Source organism: Sphaerodactylus townsendi, linkage group LG01 (assembly GCF_021028975.2).
Source record: "Sphaerodactylus townsendi isolate TG3544 linkage group LG01, MPM_Stown_v2.3, whole genome shotgun sequence".
NCBI lineage: Eukaryota > Metazoa > Chordata > Lepidosauria > Squamata > Sphaerodactylidae > Sphaerodactylus > Sphaerodactylus townsendi.
In genome coordinates, this window is record NC_059425.1 from 57,501,383 (window position 1) to 57,523,942 (window position 22,560).

At 41.2% G+C, this 22,560-nt stretch overlaps 1 protein-coding gene across 4 annotated transcripts in view; it reads right to left on the reverse strand.

Annotated features, from left to right (window-relative positions):
• Window positions 1–22,560, reverse strand: part of PTPN14 (protein tyrosine phosphatase non-receptor type 14) — a 149,543-nt gene that overhangs the window by 69,596 nt on the left and 57,387 nt on the right. For all 4 annotated transcript variants that reach the window (XM_048492756.1, XM_048492664.1, XM_048492912.1 and 1 more), the window contains exons 2-3: window positions 9,400–9,722; window positions 4,473–4,642 (exon numbers count right to left, since the gene is read on the reverse strand). In XM_048492756.1, coding sequence (XP_048348713.1) covers window positions 4,473–4,642; window positions 9,400–9,573 — 344 coding nt within the window. In that variant the 5' untranslated portion in view covers window positions 9,574–9,722. The remainder of the gene's footprint in view (window positions 1–4,472; window positions 4,643–9,399; window positions 9,723–22,560) is intronic.

Below are 22,560 nucleotides of genomic sequence, written 5' to 3' on the forward strand. Positions count from 1 at the left end.
GTATTCCATATTCTCATTCCATAAATTTAAATGGACATCACCAAGATGAGGCCTCTTCCCACAGGAGCCCATGACTTTCACAGCCCTCTCTGCATATCCTTCATTCAATGGTATGGAGACCGTCTTAGCAATTTCTCCAGCTTTGCAGAATGACCTTGTTCTGTTAGGAGATAAGAGGGCTGTACTGGAAGACCGTTAGGGAGAGCACAGAGTGTTCAGAATCTGTTCCAACTTTTAATTTTTGTTTTAATTCATTTCACTGTGCAAAGCTGCTCTGAAAGGATGCTGTGAGCGACCTTGGTCAACTGTGGTAAGAAAGGATATTAGTGTTTTGCATAAAGAATTAGTATGAGTTTTAAGCTAATGGGCATTTCAGCAAACGAAGTGAACATGTTCACAATATTTTTCTTACCCTGTCTTGCAAAATCCCAGTAAAATACAAGCATGTATCATTATTTTCCATGTATCTTTTATCATACCAGAGACGTGTATTTGCCAATGCTATCACACTGGCTGTCACACCTTATTTTTTTAAGCAAGCAGTTTATGAGTGGCCATTAACAAGACTTCTGCCATTTTCTTGACAGGTACGATGTGGTAATCAAAATATTTTTAGACCAATATTCATGATGTTGTAGTGGAAAGGTACACCAAGTTGGAGCTGATTTATGACAACTTCCTCATGGAATTTTCAAGACAAGAGATGAACATAGGTTGCCTTCCTCTACACAGAAACTCTGACCTTCCTTGGTAGTCTCACATTCACTTTCTAGTCAGGGCCTACCCTGCTTAGCTTCTGAGATCGGGCACACCTGCACCATCCAGGTCAGAGAATTCATGATGTTACATTAGCCAATTACCTTACCTTTAATTCTGAAACACACTAAGAAATTCATCACACTTCACCAAAAAGAGATAAAGAGATGAGCAAGATTGAAAAACAAAATTGCTGGGTATACAGCTATTGCCATAGTAGTTCCACAGCACTGACTGAATTTTCTACAGAGCTGGAATCATAAGATATATAGCCTTACTAAGATATGGAAAAGTACTACTTAATACTGATATTCAATTGACTAAAGGGAAATCTAAGCTTATTTGAACTAAAAAACCCCAATAAGATAGGAAAACTTTTAAAAGTAATGATTTCACACTGCAATGGTTTGAAAACATGGCTGCCGGTATAAAAACAAAGCAAAGCTAGACAGAGGAAATTATGAGTGATTTTTTGCCTTGATGGAACACTGGTGTGTGTGTGTGTGTGTTTTTTCTTCCTGATTTATAATCCCACTTGCCATCACAAAACAGAATTCCATCCTGCATCCCTTTCCAGGAAAGTGAGAATCACAGGAAAGGAATAACTTGCAAATATATAAACAATGATAGAACACTCAGCATGTTACACATGCTTGGCTTTATCTCACTTTGCTCCAGATGATGAGTGGTGTTAAGAGAAACAATCTGTGAAGACTGAACCTTGTTAGAAACATGAACAATAGAGCTGGCAAAGAAATGAGATTCACAAAGACACAGGAATTAAATCAGGGCAATTTGGAGGCCTTTCAAAATGCTGCATGACAGGTGAAATTGTCATTTCCCACCTGCAAATACTGCAGTTGCTGCATTTTGAAGATGACAGCCCTTTGCAAATCCTAACTATGTTTACACATTATCTTTATAGTGTGCCTCTCTCACATTTGGTGTCCCTATATAAAAAATACTGAGCAGAACTGGGAAAAGAGCTGTTCCACTGAAACACTCAGTCCATTAACAAGCCAGGTACAGACATAACAACTGATCTCATGACATATGAAGCATGACATCATGTGGAAGGCTGAATACTCCTTCATCCATTCTGTTCTCCCCTACATGAAGTCCCCCTTCCATCACAGCTTGCTTTAGCCATCATGTAGCGTTAATAAGTAACAGCAATAATCAAGTTAACAGTGAGCAGCATTTCAAACCAAGTTAGGAGGAGACTGTATGTAATTAAGGCTAAACCAACACAGAAACACTTTATTATGGTTCAAAAGAACAGGGAGGGGGTACTATGAGGTAGTCAGATCCACTTCCAAGCCCAATTCAAGGTGTCGGTCTTGACCTTTAAAGCCCCACATAGCTTGAGACTGGAGTAGCTGAAGGGCCATTTTCACCCATATGTTCCTCTTTGGGAATTAAAATCACAGGCAGAGGCTCTCTGGACTGTTCCATCAACTAAAGAAGCTTGTCTGGAATGTACATGATTGAAGGCCATTTCACATTATGGAACAACCTCCCCAGAGAACAGTGCCTGGCCCCTCATTCTTGATCTTTAGGGTGCAGCTGAATATATTTTTTATTCTCATGTGATTAGTGCTTCTGCCTACCAGCAGTTTTAGCGAGTGGTTTTTTAATGAATTTTATGGTATTTATTATTATTGACATTGTAGGCTGCCTTGAGTTCCTATAAGAAAGGTAGTTAATAAACGTGTAGCTGTTTACTCTATGCTGAGGGATAAATAGGAAAGGAAATCTGCACAGATTGTCATGCCCTATAGTGGTGCGACCGCACTTGGAGTACTGTGTTCAGTTCTGGTCGCCACATCTCAAAAAGGATATCGAAGAAATAGAAAAAGTGCAGAAGGGCAACGAGGATGATTGAAGGATTGGAGCACCTTCCTTATGAGGACAGGCTGCAGCGTTTGGGACTCTTTAGTTTGGAGAGGAGACATCTGAGGGAGGATATGATTGAAGTCTATAAAATGATGCATGGGGTAGAAAATGTTGACAGAGAGACATTTTTCTCTCTTTCTCACAATACTAGAACCAGGGGGCATTCATTGAAAATGCTGGGGGGAAGAATTAGGACTAATAAAAGGAAACACTTCTTCACGCAACGTGTGATTGGTGTTTGGAATATGCTGCCACAGGAGGTGGTGATGGCCATTAACCTGGATAGCTTTAAAAAGGGCTTGGACAGATTTATGGAGGAGAAGTTGATCTATGGCTACCAATCTTGATCCTCCTGGATCTTAGATTGCAGATGCCTTAGCAGACCAGGTGCTTGGGAGCAGCAGCAGCGGAAGGCCATTGCTTTCACATCCTGCATGCAAGCTCCCAAAGGCATGGGGTGGGCCACTGCGAGTAGCAGAGTGCTGGACTAGATGGACTCTGGTCTGATCCAGCAGGCTCTTTCTTATGTTCTTAACAGAAGTTCAAGAACTGAATACAGTGAATCCTACAAGAGAATATCTTAGGAAGTTCAACTGTAACCTAAGCAAAAAGAACAATGACGTAAGATGGATTTGGTTGATATAACAATAAAAAAGCAACACATTATGGTCTCTAAAACATTATAAAAAGGAATCTATTTCATCACCAAGAGACAAATTCCACTTGAAGAGCACACTTAAATTAGCAATCCATGCAAATATCTACCCTTCAGAAGACCATAAAATTGTTTTATATTGAGCAGCTATTCAAATTACAGGTGTTTCAGCTGTGTGAACCAGTATTGCATCTCCACCTGGAAATATAGAGAACAGCTGGATAGCCACAAAGTTGCTGTTTAATGTGTCTGTAATTAAAATAGTGCCTTCCAGAAAAAATATATTCTGAAAGCAATTATGCCAACTTTCCAGTTTCCTGTACACAGAACACTTCATTACACACAAAGCATCAGAAAACCTCCATGCATGCAGAGTTCTGGTTTATGCCCAAATTCTTAAGAGCAACCTTTTGGGGTGGGGGAGGGGTTGCATTTTTTTGTATAAATCAGATGGAACAACATGTAACAAATCTATTGAATGAAAATAAGCGTGGTTTTTTTTAAAAAAAAAATCATGTTTTCTGTAGCTTTAAGGAGGGGAATAGATAACTCAAGAGAATCTAATCTCTAAAAAGCAAACTTTAAAGGCACCACAAAAAATAGGTATGTGTCATCAACTGGAACTCAACTTCACTGCAATGGTGCCCAAATGCCTATGAAATTCAGCCCTGGAAGACAAGAGTCCCTAGGAATAGCATGAAGTCTGTTGTGGAACAGGGGGGAAATCAGCAAAAATCAACTCTCTTTTCAATCACTGGAAATAGCTCCAGAATCCAACCTAATGGGGAGTTTGGAATAGAATTGGTCTAGCACCAGCAACTGAAATAATGCTTCAAAGTCCCCAGCTCTGACCTCCTCCACTTATCTCCTCCCCATCTCACTCATTTTCACCACATATTCCGAATAGGTTTTGCATTGCTGGGGGATAAGACCCAAAATTGTTTTTGAACATGGTCCGCCATGCTGCATTTTAAGTCTTAATTTATTTTTATCTTTTTATTGTCTGTTGTTAATGTTGTACACCGCCCTAAGCCCTCCGGGGGAGGGCGGTATAAAAATGCAATAATAAATAAATAAATAAATAATAAATAATGGCTCGTAGGAAGCCAGCCTTTACATCTGCAACCGGCCAATCGTTTTAGATGCAAAATGTGTAATCAGTTACCTTGTGACTTCTTGCTGTAATCGTGCAACACTGGGCACATAGAACATGACCCCAAAGAAAAGCAAAGGCTCGCTGGCAAATTTGTCCATCTGTTTTTTCAGTGGTTTCTCCAGTTCCACCCATCGCACTTGCTGGCTCTTGCTGTGAAACCAAAGGCCGAAGTAGTGTGTCTAGAGAAAAGAGAATTTTAAAAGATAAATGTACTGTCTATGAAGTTAAAAAGAACTAAATTCCCTTCATTTATTCCCCTTCCATATATGGAAAACTCACCCTCTGAACATGCTAGTGACAACAGCATTTTCCTTCTTCCATCTCACTTCAAAGTACAACCTGTTTAATTACCAGAATGCCCCTTGGCATGTAGAATTGTCTCTCCCACTACTGTTGAACAGAGAGAGCAAGAAGGTCACAGAGAACAGAGTAAAGACCCCACACTGGCCCCCTAATTCAGGTCAAATTTAATTCCTCTGATAATGCAAGTTGTTGAAGATAAGAACTTGATGTTATCCTGATCTTAGAACTACCAAGTTATCTATAAATTGTGGATGGGGTAAAAAAAAGAATCCTCCTAACTTAAACTGTGAATCATCCTTAGTTAATTTAATAACTGATTATATACCATTCACGAAATCTTTGTTGAAGTCACAGGAAGCCAGGATTAGAATAGCAATCTGAATGGCTAAATAAATGGCCCTAGGGTAGGTGGGTTCTAGAAATACAAATGATCTCCAGAAGACAGAGATCAATTCCCCTAGAGGAAATGACAGCAACGGAGGGAAGACTCCGTGTAATCACACCCCTCCTGAACTCCCTCCTCTTCCCACACTCCATCTTCAGGCTTCACCTCGAATCTTCAGGAATTTCCCAAGCCAGAGTTGTCAACCCTCTCTTAAAGACTTGTGTCCCTCTAAATATTGTAGACAGGGATACACATCTCGATTTAGGGTACACATTTCGATTTACCATCTATAGAACAAGTGATACACATGCAAAACAAATATATAGTACAGAAAAATGAAATCCCTTTGTTAAAATACAATACTAATAACCTTACTACTCACCAAAGGAAAAAATGAATGGTTAAAAAGTCTCTCTAGATTATCAAATAAATCTCCCTTCTTCTATTCCCTAGTTTTCTGAAAGGTCTATGGATATTTTTTTCTTTTCCTTTAATTTACTTTCTAGTTTACTGTTACATTAAATGTACAACACATGTCATATACTGAAAAAAAATAAAATTATCACATGCTCACCCCCCCTCCCAAAAACCCCAAACAGATTAAACTACACAATACATTAAAGCAGATTAAATTACAGATAAGGTCAGGTTGCAGATTACTAGTTAAGCAGAGAAGCAGCAGATTAAAGTTAAACCACTGATTAAAGATAAAGTTAAATGTTTATTAGGGAACTACATTTCAGACAGTATAGCTGAGAGACAGAGAAAGCCTTCAGCTACCTCGCTGGCTAGGGAAGGAGGGAGAAGAACGCCATGGCGCAGAGTGGTAAAATGCAGTATTACAGTCGAAGCTCTGCTCATGACCTAAATTCAGTCCTGAGGAAAGTCGGTTTCCAGGTAACCAGCTCAAGGTCACTGTTGACTCAGACTTCCATCATTTCAAGATAGGTAAAATGAGTACCTGGCTTGATGGGAGAAAAGTGTAGATAACTGAGGATGGCAATGGCAAATTACCCCACAAATATGGTCTGCCTAGTAAATGTCATGATGTGACATCACTCCTTGGGTCAGACCTGATGCTTGCACAAGGAACTACCTTTACCTGTGAACAGGTTCCTAGACTACAACTAGGAGATTCAACCTATGGTATTGAAAGTTCTAAGGAAAAAGGAGAGTAACATGGATAAAGTTATCAGCCCAACAACAAGGCAGCATCCACTGTTCTTTAAATGATATTCCATACGGACTTCCAGGTTTGTTAAGGTAGTATACAGAAGGCAGCAAGAGAGAGATATGTGAGGCCCAAGTATTGATGATATACCTGTGATGTTAGGTTGATCTTTTCACTGATCTGGACAACTTGTGTAGGCTACCAGAAGTGCATTTAATGCTAAACCTTAGATGGCACATATCTCAGCGAAAATATGCTATGCAAGTGTTTTGGTTTTTTGGGGGGGAGGCCAAAAAAGCAATAAAGCAAATGCTATATACGTTTCCAGTGTTAAAATGGTTCCAATTTACTAAAGTGATGTGTGGTTTAAACTTACATTGTTTTATAGCAAGACTAGAACAGTACAGAAATTAACAGCAGTAGCAGCTTTCTGTCATATATAAAGAAAATCAGATGTACTGCAGTGGGGGAAGACAGACACCTAATGCTTTAGAAAGGAATCCAGAAACACACTAAACGAAAAACAACAACAACTCACTGAAGCCCTTCCAACGTTCCAAATAACACAAATTTCTCCTTTCAAGTCTGGCAAGTGGCAACAGTTGCACATAAAGATGCCCACTGCTTACAAATGATGATTGTACCACAACTACTGGAGGTGGAATAGTGCTTAATTGAATGCAGAAGCAGCAACAGAATTCATCCTGCATGAAAACATATGGCATAACTGACTAAACAACAGATTTGCTTGCAACTGCTAGGATGAAAAGGTCCACTGGAAAATCAGCTAATTACTACTCCAGCTATTTTGCTATAACCTTTAAACCTGTAAAATTTATTGCTTATTGTATATTTACCGCCTGATATTTTCTTCTAGTTTGACACAGAAAAAAAAAAGATTCAAACATACAGTGCATGAACCAACATCCAAGAAACACAGGTTGCTGTTTGGAAACCCCAGAATGAGAAAGGTTTATGATTTTGCAGGAGCCTGAATCTCACCCTTGAAAACAGGATAGGGTAGGGATGTGCATTCTAGTCTGAATACGTATCTGAAAAATATCTTCCTGGTTTTGACTTGTGGGAGGGTCTGTTAGACAGGCAGGAGTAGGTTCCCTGCCATTTTGGTGCTTTTTTCTTGAAAAACAGCCTCTTCAACCCCCTCAGAAAGAGTCCTCTATATAGAATAATGGAATTGAAGGGGGGGGGTGTTTTTAAAAAATCCAGCTTTGCTTCCATTTTAACATTCTCTGCACTCCAGAAGGAGCAGCAATTGACAATTCACAGAATCACCTTAACACTTGAAATAGCATCTCTTTTTCAAAAGCAGCTGTAGCTTGCTTGCAGAGCTGCCACTGCCTTTGTCTAATAGTAAGGGGAGATTAGTTACTACCAGAGTATCTGCAATGCTACTGTGAAAGACACTCCTTGGGTGAGTTTCCTATCTTTCTTCTTCAGCACTGCAAGGTAAACAAGTGCTAAAACAGGTAATTCCATTCCACTGCTCTGTTCCCTACTTCGGAATTCTAAAGTAGACAAAGAGAACCTCAAATATACACATTTTCTCACTGGAAGGGCAGCATGAATGGGCCATAGCCAAGTTCTGTGTAGATCCCACTAAATTCTAGAAGTAGATTCCACTAAATTCAATATTGAATTGAATTAACGGTCTACACTTGGACTTGATCTAAAGGTGACCCTGACAGGACAGAAGCTCTTACTTGCGGGGCTTTGTAATTGCACAGCTCCTCAGTTAACCTGAGCAACTACAGCTATGCACGTTACAGATTTTTAGGGCAAGTGTTACACAAGCATGCTAATTAAGTACAAACAGTTGCTTTGTACAAACAGTAGCAGAACAAACATGCCTTGCAGGAGTCATGTTCCAGAGGAAAGTGCTTTTCTTCCATCAGTACCATGCTTAAATCAGGCCTAAAGTGATCGATTTTGAGAATCTAGGGGGACATGCTAAAGCCTTACAACAGTTTGTTATGTTAGAATAGAGGATCAAATGGGTGTTAATATTGTTTAAGGGCCATGATGTCTTTGGAACTCATCTAATTCAGGTTTTTGTGATTTCTCCACTGTGCATGAGGAACATTTCCCATATGACAACATGGAACGGAGCAGTCCCTGTACACACACAGTTGAATACGTACACACCAATGCAGGAACATATGAATAGCAAGACATGCAAGCTGCTAACGCCATCTATCTTGCATTGATGACGAACACAGTTAGCGTTTTAAAAACTTCCTTCCATGCACATCTAATTTTCCTAACACCTTTGCTTCCTAGAGAGAATTTGAGTTTAGCTTAGAGGGAGGTTCATTCTCAGCTTGGCCCTTACAGTAAAGCTGGATGCAACACTGCTAATTTTCAGCTGATGTTGGGCATGGTAGGGGGAGAGAGGGAGTGAGTGGGTGGCCAAAATATGCCAGTTTGTGACCCAGATGAATGGTGCCTGGGTCCTTTGCCCCCTCTGTCCCCACCCCATATACGCCTGGAACAGGATCACATGGAACTTGTTGGACTTACATACTATTAAGAGTACTTGAACTCCAGCAAAAGTTGGTGGAGTCCCTGGATATCTTTGAAATCTGCACACACTCTCAATCAGATCTAATCTTCATTGATTTATTGCTGAAAAAGGGCAAAACAAACTTCGTTTTTTCTTTAAAAAAATGAATAGGAGAAACACACAAAAGATACAGCTGCCTCAAATTGCATGTGGGAGTCTGAACATGTTTGATGCCATGCCCAAATGTGGAAACATCAGCTGCCCACTCAAAATGTAAATAACAGTTATGCAAAAAAGAGAATCAAGTTTCCTTTCAGATCACCTTGAGTTCATCCCAGCAGGAAATAACAGTGAATCACAAACCACACTGAAGGTAATGGACTATCCCCTGCTTTTTATGTAACTAGGATACATTTGCCAAAGTTCCATTCAGAGATAAGATCAGGCCTATTCCAAGAATAACACACAAATAAACAGATTCCAAATGACAAACCACTTGAGCTAAAAATATGCTAAACAGCAAGCGACAGATGGTCTTTTCCTGGGTTACCCTCACCTCGCGCAATTCCAGCCTCTGAGCTACAGCTTCCAGACATTCTTGGCCAGTGCTCTCCACGGACAGCGTGCACTCAATCACATTGTTGTCCAATAAGCGAATTCGGGTCATGAAACAGTTCTTGCTCCGGACATTGTAGCGCCTGGTTCTCCGCAATTTCAGCCCAAAAGGCATGACTGCTGGGCCAAGACACTTGTCCCTTTCCTTATCACACCTTAGGTCTTTTCAGCAAGGTAGCTGTAAATGCAACACCTCTAGATACTGATCTTCTCCACCAGGTGTGGGAATGGTCACCCATGCCAGGATTGATCCCAAAGCAAATTCTGAAAAACATAAAATGACAAGCGTGGTAACTTCCATGGAGATAGCTGGTACAAAAACATTTGCCTAAAATACAAGTGACAGCAATTTTATACAAGCTTTTCACACGCAGTTCAAACTATAATCCTCCTATGATTTATATATATTTTTCAATCATACCCTCAATGCATTTGGAACTTTCTGGATTACAAGATAAGAGATTCCTGCCCTGAGGAAGTATGGGGTTAATGTGAAAAAAAGGATAAACTGAGGTGAGGCTGGCGGAGGGGGGGGGTTGTGGTCCAGTGCTTAGTCAACATTCTGTACTGAAACTAAAACATATGTTCAACAAGGTTCAAGGTGTAACAGAAAAGGCAGGGTTCTGGAGGTGGGGGTGGTATGAATAACAAAAGTTTTGGGAGGCAATTCCAGGTTCAGAGACAGAAACATAGAAAAGGGTAGGGTTATCTGAGCCACTGGGAGATCTTCAAAAGGCTGACTGGTGAAGGTAGAGAAGCAAAGGACAAGGTAATATTGAGATTAAATGGAAACAAGGCAGTGGAGGGCTTTTAAGATGAGGATGGGTGGTCCTGCCCTAGACAAGGCATATGTGGAGAGATTGAAGGAGGGCTGTCACATAACAAAAGAGGCAAATGATTTGGTGGTAGAGCACTAGACAGAGTGAGTTGAAGTGCAACAGCAGATGCTGGGAGAGGAGGAGGATGCCAAAAGAATTGGCTTGACACAACCAAGTCAATTAACTCCCATTCAAATACAGCTAGCTGGCCACAAGCCAGAAATGACTACCTACATGCAAAACCCCTCTCCACCTGTAAGCACGACACCTTCTGCAGTCATAACTACACAGGATGTATTGGCCCATTGCAATACTCATCTCTTTGCTACCACTGATTTGCTTCTTTAGCCCTGATAAAGATAGAAATATGGAAGTTCAAAATAGGATTTAAAAGCTCCAGTGAACTATCTGTAAGCTATGGTTTCTACACAGAAGGCCAGCCTGGGGCACACACTCTCTTCCTTTCTCTCCTGCTGTCCAGAGCAAATTTTCCATGCCCTTTCCTTGCTGGCATGAATCACTGGGAAAAAATCACTGAACCAATGCTGATCATGGCTGTCTCAAACACCAGAACTCAAAAACTTCTTGTCAAGTCTAGCATTAATTCTTGATAGCATCAGTAATCAAGAATGGAGAAAACATACTCTGAAGCAGGGACAAAAGACCATGCATTCCCATGGATAGCTCCAAATTACCAAAACATGGCTTCCAGAAGTTGAGGTGATTAAAAGATATTCCAAATTCTATGCAATATTTATTTTCTTAAGAACATAAGACCATTAGTTTTGAGCTATACTGTTAGCTTTTGTGTATTGTGCAATATGTCCAAGAAAACATGGTATGGGATAAAATGAGAGAAAGAATGAAAGGAAACAAGACAAAAGGTCACCAAGGGCTGGACTAAGTTTTGCCCAAGTTCCAATTTTTTGGCATACATAATTGAACAACCTCATTGTTTAATAAAAATACATTTTTACTAGCACAAAGAATCCCTCACACTCAACATTTTAGTAGTTCACCATTTACATTTTTAACTCTTATTTTCCAAAAGGGACCAGAAGCAGAAGAAGGAAAATGGAAACTAACAAAAGATCTGATTGGAGGTTCAGATTCTTTGAAAAATGGTGCTTTATCAACAGCTGCCAGCCAAGTACAAGGATCTGAAGCTAAACTGTGGAAATCACGTTCTGATTGGCTCTGCCTTGTACGGCAGCCATTTTGTTGTTGTGCCCACCATGCTGTGTCAGAATTCCAAACATGCCCACAGGCTCAAAAAGATTGACGATTTCTGTTATAGATAAATAAGGCATAGAACAGTACTCACATTGCGACTCACAGACAGGCACCTTCACAGTTACTATCAACCAAAACAACCAAGTTACTATTGTATGCCCTGTATTCCAGCCCACCAAATCCACATATACAATAATCCATTGCAATATTAAAGTACACCCTCTTAAATTACCAGAATGCCTTTGGGCATGTAGAATTGTCTCTCCCACTACTGTTGAACAGAGAGAGCAACAGAGAGTAAAGACCCCACCACACCAGTGTGGGCAATTTGTTCTTTTTCTGGGTGACTGCCATAATGACAGTGGTGATGGTTTCACTCTCTTCTCTGCAGCCAACTCTCTGCCGAGATGCTGCCCAGGAGATGATGAGCCCTCTACTTAAATCTATGATGTAAGGTCCACAGCACAGGGAGAGTCACAGCTTATCCATCTGGAAGTGGCTGTTCAAGGTGCAAAGAATCTGCCAACAAGAAGCCTTCAGACAAGGGTCTTGCCTACATTCTTGGAACAGCAAGTGGGTGCCACATTGGGCAACCATGCTTAGAAGAATTATGGTGCCATGTCAAAGAGTCAAATGTGACTCCTGAGCCACTGAGTATGTATCACTGGCACTGAGTAAGGTTTGAAATCTCATATTACAGACTTTTTCAAAATCCAGACTTTTCCAAATCCAATGTTTTTCTCCACTATGCACTCAGAATTAAATTAGTTTATTTCTCAGGGACTTAATAAGATGGAAAAAACAAATGTTTAGAACCCCCATTATAAAACAAATACAATTAAATATTAAAACGGCTTCTTTTTTATAAATGTAAGTCTTCAAATAACTCTTGCATATGAATGAACATTTAAGACAGCGTTTAAAATTGTATGAAACATTGAGGTAAAACAAGCTGCGCTTATAAAGTGACAGGATTTAATCTTTATTTTGATCAGTTCCCTTACTTGAACATGAACACGCATGAGGATGTCTTATATTTAATCAGACTACTGGTCTATTAATGTCAGTATTGTACACTCAGACTGACAGACTCCCCAGGGTCTCAGGTAAATATCTTTCACATCACCTATCACCTAATCTTTCCCGCCCTTTTCAACTAGAGGTGCCAGGAACTAGACTTTCTACCCCTGAGTCATGTGGCTTATGTAAGGATCTCTAAATACCACCTATCTATATTGTTAGAGTCAATGTGCATCAAATTAAAAAAACTGAAAACCCTGCAGGTAGGTTTTGACAAGGGCATCTTCCTGCTCATTCTCTATTTGCATTTATTTATTTATTTACAACCCATATCTTTCTACAGCAGTTCCTGAAAGGTAATTTTACAAGCACATACAATGCAAGGCTGAAAGCTTTCACTGATATAATCAGTACTTATACCAGTTGAAGTCTGATGGAAGATTAAACATTTGCCCATCAGATTAAACAACCATACTAACATTGAAACATACACAATTATACAAGCTAACATAGGTCTAACCTCATCTTTTGATTGAAAAAACCCCCAACTGAATGATAAATTTTACTTCCAAATCTAACAGTTACATTACATTTCAGTTTTCCTTCCAAGGATAAGAACCTCACAGAACTCAAGATCACAGTACTAAATTGAAATCAACATCTTTGTTGCAGCTTTTAAATCTTCCCAATATGTTGCTAGGATTTGAACATGTTCTCTCCTTTAAAAAAAAAAGCTACATTGGACAAAGTATGTTACTTTAACAGAAAATATTCTACATTTCATATTCCAAAACTGGCAGCCTTTTCTTGCAATAGGATATAGCTAGTTGTTATCACTATCTCCAATATCCTCAAAACACCTGTTTTGAATTTTCCAGATGCATCATGGAACAAATTGATGACTTAAAATGGCACAGGATAACATCCAACAAAAATTGACAGAGGAACAGCTTGCTGGGGAACAAATTAGAGGCACCAGGGCAGGCAAATAGTTGATACATGAGATGGCACTGAGTTACCATTTTAAATACCTTCAACATGGCAGTTCTTAGTAATTCATTAGGGCAACAATCCAAACTGTGATCCTTCAACCTGCAGTCTGAAGAGACAGACCTTTCTAACAGCTCAGTAGTTTACCACCTTATTCAGTTCGAGCTGCAGACAAGTCTTATGGTCTGGTTTGCTCACAGAAGAGAATACGACCATAATGAAATGGTACAATACAGTGCACTGTTTCAGATTGCGAGGAGAAGATAACCTTATGGAATATTCCATTTGTTAAAAATTTCCTGCAGATAGAAAGCCAATACAAGAAAGATGGACCGAGGAGAGAACTCCATTTATGCTAGCTGTCTATCCGTTAGCATTTTTAACGCAAAGGAACATTTGAAATTGGAATCCACTGCCTGCATTAAGAAGTGAGAAAATCCATTTTTTACTGCAGATGTCTGCCACTTCAATTACTGAACGTCTGGCCCCAAAATAAGACAGAAGTCTTGGAGGGTATATGATATAGACAAGAGTCATGATAGTGTCAGCTGGCAAATCTGGGGAGGACAACACTTTGAATACTATGGGCAGATGCTATTAACATTTCCGTATGTCACCCATGCCACAACTAACTTGTACCCTAATTCTACATGCACTTGTCTCACTAAATCTGTGAGGTGTGGCCCATATAACTGCATGCAGGAGCACAGTTCTGCCACAGTATCCTTTTGATTTGCTTTTTACAACCCAACTTTATTTTTCAGGGCTAGAGAAAAGATGAGAGGAAACATGAATAATGAAATTCTGAATATTTTCAGACAGCTCTACTCTCCTGATTGTCTGACTCTTAGTTGCCCATTTTAAAAAGATGTTTATGTAGTTTCCGCCTACATTTTAAAAACTAAATTTACTAACAGACTCTGGAATTCTTCCAGCATTCCACATATTGCAGAATTGAAGCACACCTTCTAAAAATATGCAGTTCTGGGCTGGGCACGGATAAGGGGATAATTAGCACAACTTGCTTGATGAGGTACAAGCCTGCACTTTTAGGAGAAGGGCATGAAACTAGTGCCAAATACCAGAGGCAGGTCTCATCTGGAAAAATTTTCCAACTTACCTGTTGCTGTACCTGTGGCTCCAGGAATAAAAACATGTTTTCAAATAAGCTATGCTTTCAGCTAACTAGCTATAAAGAAATTGATGGATCATTAATAAATCTATCAAATGTGCATATTGAACTAAAATGTTAAAAATTTACCATACCCCAACCCTAAAAGTCTAGTTCAGATGTAATAGCCACTGTGCATGTCGGTTCCCTTTGCATGTACTTTGATTCTCTCCCCGACCCCCTACATTACCTTGTTTGCACCAATTCCAGCATACCTGCAAGCCAGGATTAAAAAAAATATGAAGTTTGAAGTCAGTTTCTAATTCTGATTTTGAGGCAAATCATAGTTTGCCTAGTACCAATGTCATAGAAAAACCTGGTTACACTTAACATAACTAGTGTTCATCTAAGTCTTCAATGCAGACACACATTGGGGACTGCACCTGTGCAGGCCAGCCAACTCTCTCAGTCCTTAGCAGCAGTAGCGGGCACTCTCCTCACTGTGTTATCTGTGATGGTTCCTTCCCACCCAAAATGTCACATGACTCAGGGAGGCGCCCCCCCCCTTCCCTCAAGTTTCTACTTGTCACCGAATGTCTGAAAACTATAAGCCACAAGAGAAGGAAGATGACATCCAGTGGGGTATGAGGGAGGGATGTGTGTCTAAATTGAAGACCTAATGAACACCAGTTATAGTATGAGCAACCAGGTTTTCATCTGTGGTTTCAGTCCAGCCCTGCATTGTCTATTTTAGCCACTTACAGCAGGAAGCAGAGGTGGGGGTCATGTTCATCAAAAACATGGCAGGAGAGGTGAGTCATATTCATCAGAAACAGTTATCTTAGTGCTACATGCAGAACACTTCTTGAATGGGGCCTTCAAGGTCATTCCTGTGACCCAAACTAATGTTGGTCCAAGGGGGTAGATGTAATAACTAGTGACCAAAAACTGGCTCATTTAATGAAAACTCCAAACAGACATCAAAGGTAGAAAGAAACCTAGCCAGCAAGAGCTGCCTCAGCTCAGAAGGAAAAATGAACGAAGAATACTCACAAACCAAAGAGAAGGACTGAACCAATCTCCACACATCAGAAAGGAACTTGAGGGAATGTGGGGGGCCTCCTTGATGGAAGGAACTGCCATGGATGACAGAGGGAGGAGAGCACTCCCCGTTATTACCAAGGTCTAAGAGAATTCTGCCGAGTCTGCCGAGAATTCTGGCCTACACATTGAGACCACAGATAAATTTACAGTTCACACAATTGTTATGTTCCCCTTTCACTCCACATCTCAGAACACGCATTCAATCCAGGATTTTTATGGATACAATATATATGTGAGATATATTTCTGGTTAATATTAATGCTAATAGATATATATAGTGTGGAGTAGGATGGAGCAGGCTAAAAGCAAGTCTGCAAAATAGCAAACAGTCAGTAGAGAGTTAATCTACTCATTTGCTCCCTTGATGTCCACACCCAAGTCAGAGCTACAGTTAATAGAGTTGTAAATGTGCACTGTGCCTTGAATTGAGATGCTGCAACCTTCCTCCCCTTCAGCTGTTCCTAAAACCTCCTAAGTGCTCCCATCCCTGATTTAATCTCGCTGCCTCTGCAAAATTACAATAGCCAGAGACTTACTCTGCCGGCCACCTATTCAAGGTGCTTCTAATGTAATCAGAGAACAATAGGCTACCAATCCCCTGGGTTAGAACAATAGCTAGAGCTGCTAATTAGCTCAGCCCTGCAACTCAGCACAGATGCAAGAAACAAAACCTAATGCAAAGGGTCTTTTTCCCACCAAACCAGTGATCCACCATATAAAAGTCCTGCTCACCTTAAGCTCATTGCTCATTTCTAACCTGTACCTCCCTTGGTCAAGTTGGTGTGAGACACGATATCGTCCTTCTACGGGATCTCTGTGCTGGCATAGAGTCCCTGCCTTCTCCTTCGTCTGCTGCATTGGAACCATTAGGTAACGTATCACCCTGCTGCCTCCCACTTCCCATTCTATCATCCAAACCTATTTTCCCCAACTTTTTATATCTCTAGGAACTTGTATGTGTGTGCCTCCATATCTTACTGTATGTTTGCTTGAAACCAAATTTATATAAACATTTTAAACTTGATTTGGACTCCTTGTGTTACTCTGCGCAACGCTCCATGCCATTTCCCCCCGTATACATAGTCTCAAAGATTCCAACCTAGCCTCCTCTCGCATTGCCAAGTGAGTTATCTCTCCCCAAAGCTCTGTCAAGTAAGTTGCTCTCCCCAAAGCTCTGCCAAGTTAAGTTGCTCTCCCCAAAGCTCTGCCAAGCTGAGTTGCTCTCCCCAGTGCTCTGTCAAGCTAAGCTCTTTCCCCAAACGTATTTGCTAAACTGAGCTAGTCTTCCCCAGTGCTAACCCCAAAAGAAACCCTTCCCCCTGTTAAGCTAGGTAACACAATGATGGGAGGAGAATGGTATGTGGAAGAGGAAGGGAGGAGATGACCAAACACAAAACACATTTACCATCGTGAAACATGCTAGACAAGTATGCACTGAACAGTGTCTCCAAACTTTAATTTTTCATCATCTTTCTCCTGTAAATTATTGAACTTCGTGGCCTTGAGTAGCCTCATACACATCCAATCTGGAAATAATACTGGCCTATCCTTTAGGCTTGATGTGAAGTTCATATTGAGCTATAAAAAGCAACATTAAAGACAGTACACCTGTGAAGAATTGCAGGACAGGGAAACAATCTGAAAACTCAATTTCCCCTTTTGGAATTGTCTACATAAAATAAATAATTGAAACAGTCTGACTTCTCCTCTCACCTTTTTTCTCTTCAACTGATAATAAGCAGTTCCTACCATTCACCCCTGTTGAGGCCAGTTTTGGAGAATTTTTTCACCTTTTGGTTGATTTATTCAGTCAATTTTTTCTGCAAACCTGGGAATTTCCCCAATTCCCTCTCCTTGATTTGATATTTTTATTATCAATATGGGAGCCAGCCACTATTAAATATCATTAAATATTACGATGACACAAGTTAGAAACTGATTGATGATAAATACAGAAAAATATATAATAGCTGATGACAGAATATGTTAGATGCTAAAGAAGTGTATTCTTGTAAGCTATAGAATTGAGCAATATAGAGATCATACAAATACTAGTTTGTCCGCCAGATTGGTAAGAAACAGTCACAAGAAGCATCATTCTCCTCTGACAGGAAAAAGAATCTCTGTTCCAACTACCAATTGCCTTGAGACTGTGTAAGAAGGGGCACTTTGATATCAGTCACCAGCCAAAAAACTAAGTAAAGTTCAATGATTTCTGTCCAACCATGAACAGGAATTGAGGATAATTAGTCTGGCCCAGCTAAATAAAGCTTCTGGGAGAACTAATCTCTTGATCCTACCATTTCCCTCTGCTCCCCTTCCCCTGTGTTTTTAAATCTGGATAGTGCCTGTCTCTACTGATGTATGTCTTTAAGAAAACAACTGTCTAAAATGAAGGGCACAAATTTATAAAAGATAAAGATAAACAAAATATAGGGGAAGAAAGGCTGTAGACAAGAATGTTACGTTGAAGTTCTGCACATCATTCTTACCCTCATTAAATATGGTTTAATTCCTCCTTATCTCACCTCTTGATTATGCTAATTATACCAAAACTATTTCTATTGTTGGCCTTCAGGAGTAACTGGTTGGCCACTGCATGAGATAGGATATTGGATTAGATGGATCAATCCAGATGGCCTGATCCAGCAAGATCTACGCATGGTCTAAATGTCCATAGTTTATTTTCTCAGTGTTTGATTTACGAACTCATTTCTTAACAAAAAGGGTCAGATTTAGAACACTGGATCTTTTGTGGCCGCTTCCGCGACGGATAGAAAAAGGGAGCCGACGCGATGGCGTAGAAGTAAATAGCAATGCATCCGCTAAAACGCTTCGCGACAGACGAAGTACGAGCTCGCGTGCGTCAGGAGCCCCGAAGAAATGTGACGGTTACGCGACTTTGGAAGCTCTATGGCGGAAGCGGCGTCTCGCCATGCGGCTCCCGTTAGCGATAACGCCTTTCGACTGGCTAAGCAGCGCGATTGGCTGATGTGACTGCCCTGATGTCCTGCCCATCCCCCATCTGTCATTGCCTCCCCTCCCAGCTACTGTCAGTCCCAGTTCATGTTACCTGTGAGACCAGAGTGTGTATGGGCAGCCACCATCTGCACAGGCGACATGGATCTGGGAAAGGTGCTTGACCATGCAGGGAAATCACCAGGGACAAACGTGTGTGTGTGTGGGGGGGGACGGTGACCAAGCTTGGCCTTTTGGCAGTCGCCATTGTTGAGAACGGCTCCGTGGTGGCGGTTCGCACGACTGCGGTGTCGGTGCATCACATGTGGGAAAAGAGCGCTTCAAAGCGTTTTTTGAATACGGCGTCTTCGCGCCGATTAAGCGTTTTCGCGACGGCGCAACTGCGCACCTCCGCCGCTATGCATGCGAACGCTCTCGCTCTGACGTTTCTTTTCCCGTTTCCACGACGTCATATTTCGCCCGTGCAGAAACGGCCTTAGACTCTATTTAAACATGGCACCAGGACAGCAAAAGTGTACCCACAAGTCTTACTTACACTTTGTATTGTCTGTATATGGACTGCCAGGGATAAGAATTCTGGACAGGTAGTACTAACATAAGAATACTACATGAAGGAAGCTGAAAATGAAGGCATGCTCTAAACAAGATCTCCAGCAAATGCAATGCCAGATAAGTAATTCTGCTACCTAGAGTTACATATAAATTTGCATCAGATGAAGAGTACTCATGGAGAGTACAGTGAGTACAGTGAGAGATCAGGTCTGGCTCAGGAGAAAACAACAAACAAATTGAAGAGTAGTTCTGCCTGGTAGTGTGACAGTTCCTTGAAGAAGGAGATCAGTGCCAGTGTGGTGCCACCATAATCACTTGCACCTGGAGTTCTTTAATCTTCTCAAGAGACGTGGGATTATCCCAGTTGGTTGATCCTTCAGCATCATTCTCTAGCTTCACAGGTTGGCATCTGTTAATAGTTAGATCTGATCCTGCATATAAAACAGTTTATCTTGTTGCAAGTTGGACATGACAGTTTACATAGGAGGGATTTTTTTACCTCTATGGTCTTGGTTGTTCATGATGTCCAGTTGATATGGTCAAAGGAGATGCTGTAGGAGTTGTGAGTGCAAATGAGCCCAGTGAACTGAGTCTATGGTTGCCACCATTGTTCCCATCAGTTTGAATCATGAAGGTACGTGTTCCTGAAGTCAGGTCTGTTAGAAGTGTAGAAGCCTGCCTCCTACTGGAATCTCCGGGAAGTCAAGACTTGGGAGCACTGTTGTTGTTGCTGTCAATTATATGTGAAAAGGACTTACCGCTGGAGTTTTTACAAAATGACCGGTTAAGTTTCTTGTTGTCCTTACAGAACCTTGGCAAGGTGCAGTGGAATCTGAAGGTGAAGCAATGAGATGAACATCTATCAGGTTGTCCAATGGATTTTAGCATGACTTTCTTTTTATCAGAGGTTTCCACCAGCACTTTCTCAAAGGGAGCCCCAAACAACATATCCCCCTGGAATGGATAAGACAACACCAGCACTTTGGAGCATAGGTCAGCTTAAGTTCTTAGCCAGAGATTTCTCCTGGAGGCCACAGGGCATGCCACAGCTCTGAAAAGAAGATCAGCATGTCCGAGGTGGTGTTGCCATTAATGAGCTGGCTTTCAGAATAATGTGGGCCCCTTCCAGTAGCCTTTTGTTGGACAGGTATGAGTTGCAGAATCTTGTGTGACCAGACTATGGCAGCTCTAGAAATGATACAGGCTGTAGCAGAAGTCCTGATAGCCATTGCTGTGGCTTTGTGCACCCTCCTGAGGACAAACTCAGTGCCTGTCTTGAGAGTCCGTAATGGATCCTCATCCGTCTTCTGAGACCAGACCAATAGACTATAAGGCAGCTACTGGGGTGTCTACTGGGAGCACCTGCAATAACTGGCTAGCAAATTCTGGTATAGCTTCTTAACAAAGACAGTGAAGCATTGTTGGCCGTGGGTTGGCCCATTCCTTTTTTAATTGGTTTTCAAAGAATATGGGAATGAAAAGGCCTTATCTGAAGTCTCTGTAATAGGAAAAAATTGCCTGTTCTCCTTATGCCTGCCCCTCACAGTGGATTGCAGTGTCTCAGAATCATCCCTGATGTTTGCTTCTTGTAGTTCCAAGGCAGCTATGGCTTTAGCTAGGAGACCCTGGTAGCCCTCTTGTCTGAAAACTCTAAGGAACAGGAAGAGGATGCGGGGCTATATGGGGCTGGGTAATTGGCTGCATACTGGTTTCCACCTGGAAATATGAAGCCCATTTCTCCTTCATGGTCTGCTTAATAAATGCAACTAATTCAGCATTTAGAGCTTGATGGCCAGCTTTCTGCTGGCTACTCCCAGAAGGTCCCTCACTTGGCAACTCATTTGATCCAGAAGAAGAGCCCCCTGGTTGTGGTGAGTGCAAAGTGCAGCCGGCCAAATTTGCTGTGTTTGAGGGAGCCAAGATGGAGGCTGTGCATTCCTCTGGGCTCAGAGAAAGCTGCCACTTCTTCTTATCGTTTTTATAGGCTTTCTCTGCCTGTGGGTAATCCAGTTTGCTGGGTCCTGGGCAGGAATCAGCACACCACCAGAAGTCCTGGGCAGCAGCTGTGAGAGGCACCTGTAGTTCAGCCTCAGACAGGAAGCCAACTCCCAAGTTGTTTACTACCACAGTGGCACAGGATAAAAGGCACAAAAATACAGTCCGAGGATCCCTGACTTTCTGAGCGTGTCCCTCAGCTCCCCAGGAAAGGCAGACAGTCAAATGAGAAAGGCAGGCAAGAATAGTGAATTAGATAAATATTAGAATGGAAAAAGTTAAGACATAAGTCAGAATAAGACAACAAAAGGCTGGGAAAGCCTAATCCTTGCATTCCTCTCCCTGTCTGAGGCAAGAAAGGAACTGGCAAGGGCAACTCCCGCCACTTGAGACAGGAAGTGGAAGACGATTTGTTCACGCCTTCCTAAAGGAAGGCATGGGAATCACCCAAGCAAGATGTCCTCCTTCCTCAGGGGGACAACCTATTTTATTTTAGGGAATCAAAAGAAATCAGCCTGGCTCACTCAGGATAAATAAACCTCAGAAAACAAACCCTACAAAGTGGACTCCTCAGAACAGGAGAAAACCTGAGGAACTGAAGTGTTACAATTGTCTCAAATGAGTAAAGAAAAATAACTCAGGACCTGTGAGGGAACTAAATGTAATTACACAAGTAGAGACAGTATAAAAACACCCAGGCGACAGAAAGAGCAAATCCCCCTGAAATAGAAACTTCTCATGTATCTATAGTATGGAAGGTACCTGAAGAGATTACAAGTAACCCTAATAAAGCCAGAAACAGCAAAGTCTGAAAAGTACTAACCAAGAAAGAAATGGTTCTAAAATAATGGTTCCAAAACTTTTTTCAGGCTACTGCTGCCTTTGTGCCAGGCCACATTCCTAGTTCCACTCCCACCCCCCACCCCCACACACATATATGAACATACAACTCTTTCTTGGTATTAGGTCTACTGCAAATTCAAAACTATAACACTGTAAACACACCTATATATTTCACAAATAAATCATTATCTAGTAAAAGTAAACCAATTTATAGAGCTGTTTTAGCAATATGGAAGGGTATGTTTGCCTCTCACTTGTTTGTCTTCACAGTTTTAATGGGATGGATGTGCTTGATGCAGGGATATCAGCTTCTAAACATCAGGCTGCAAGGCACTAAAAAGAAGTCTTAGATTCCCACATTCAGTAATTCTCAGACTGTTTCTCTACTTAGAAAAATGCTGGGTGACTGCCAGCCTTACTAAATATGATGTTGGGAAGGCCATAGAGTACAACTTGA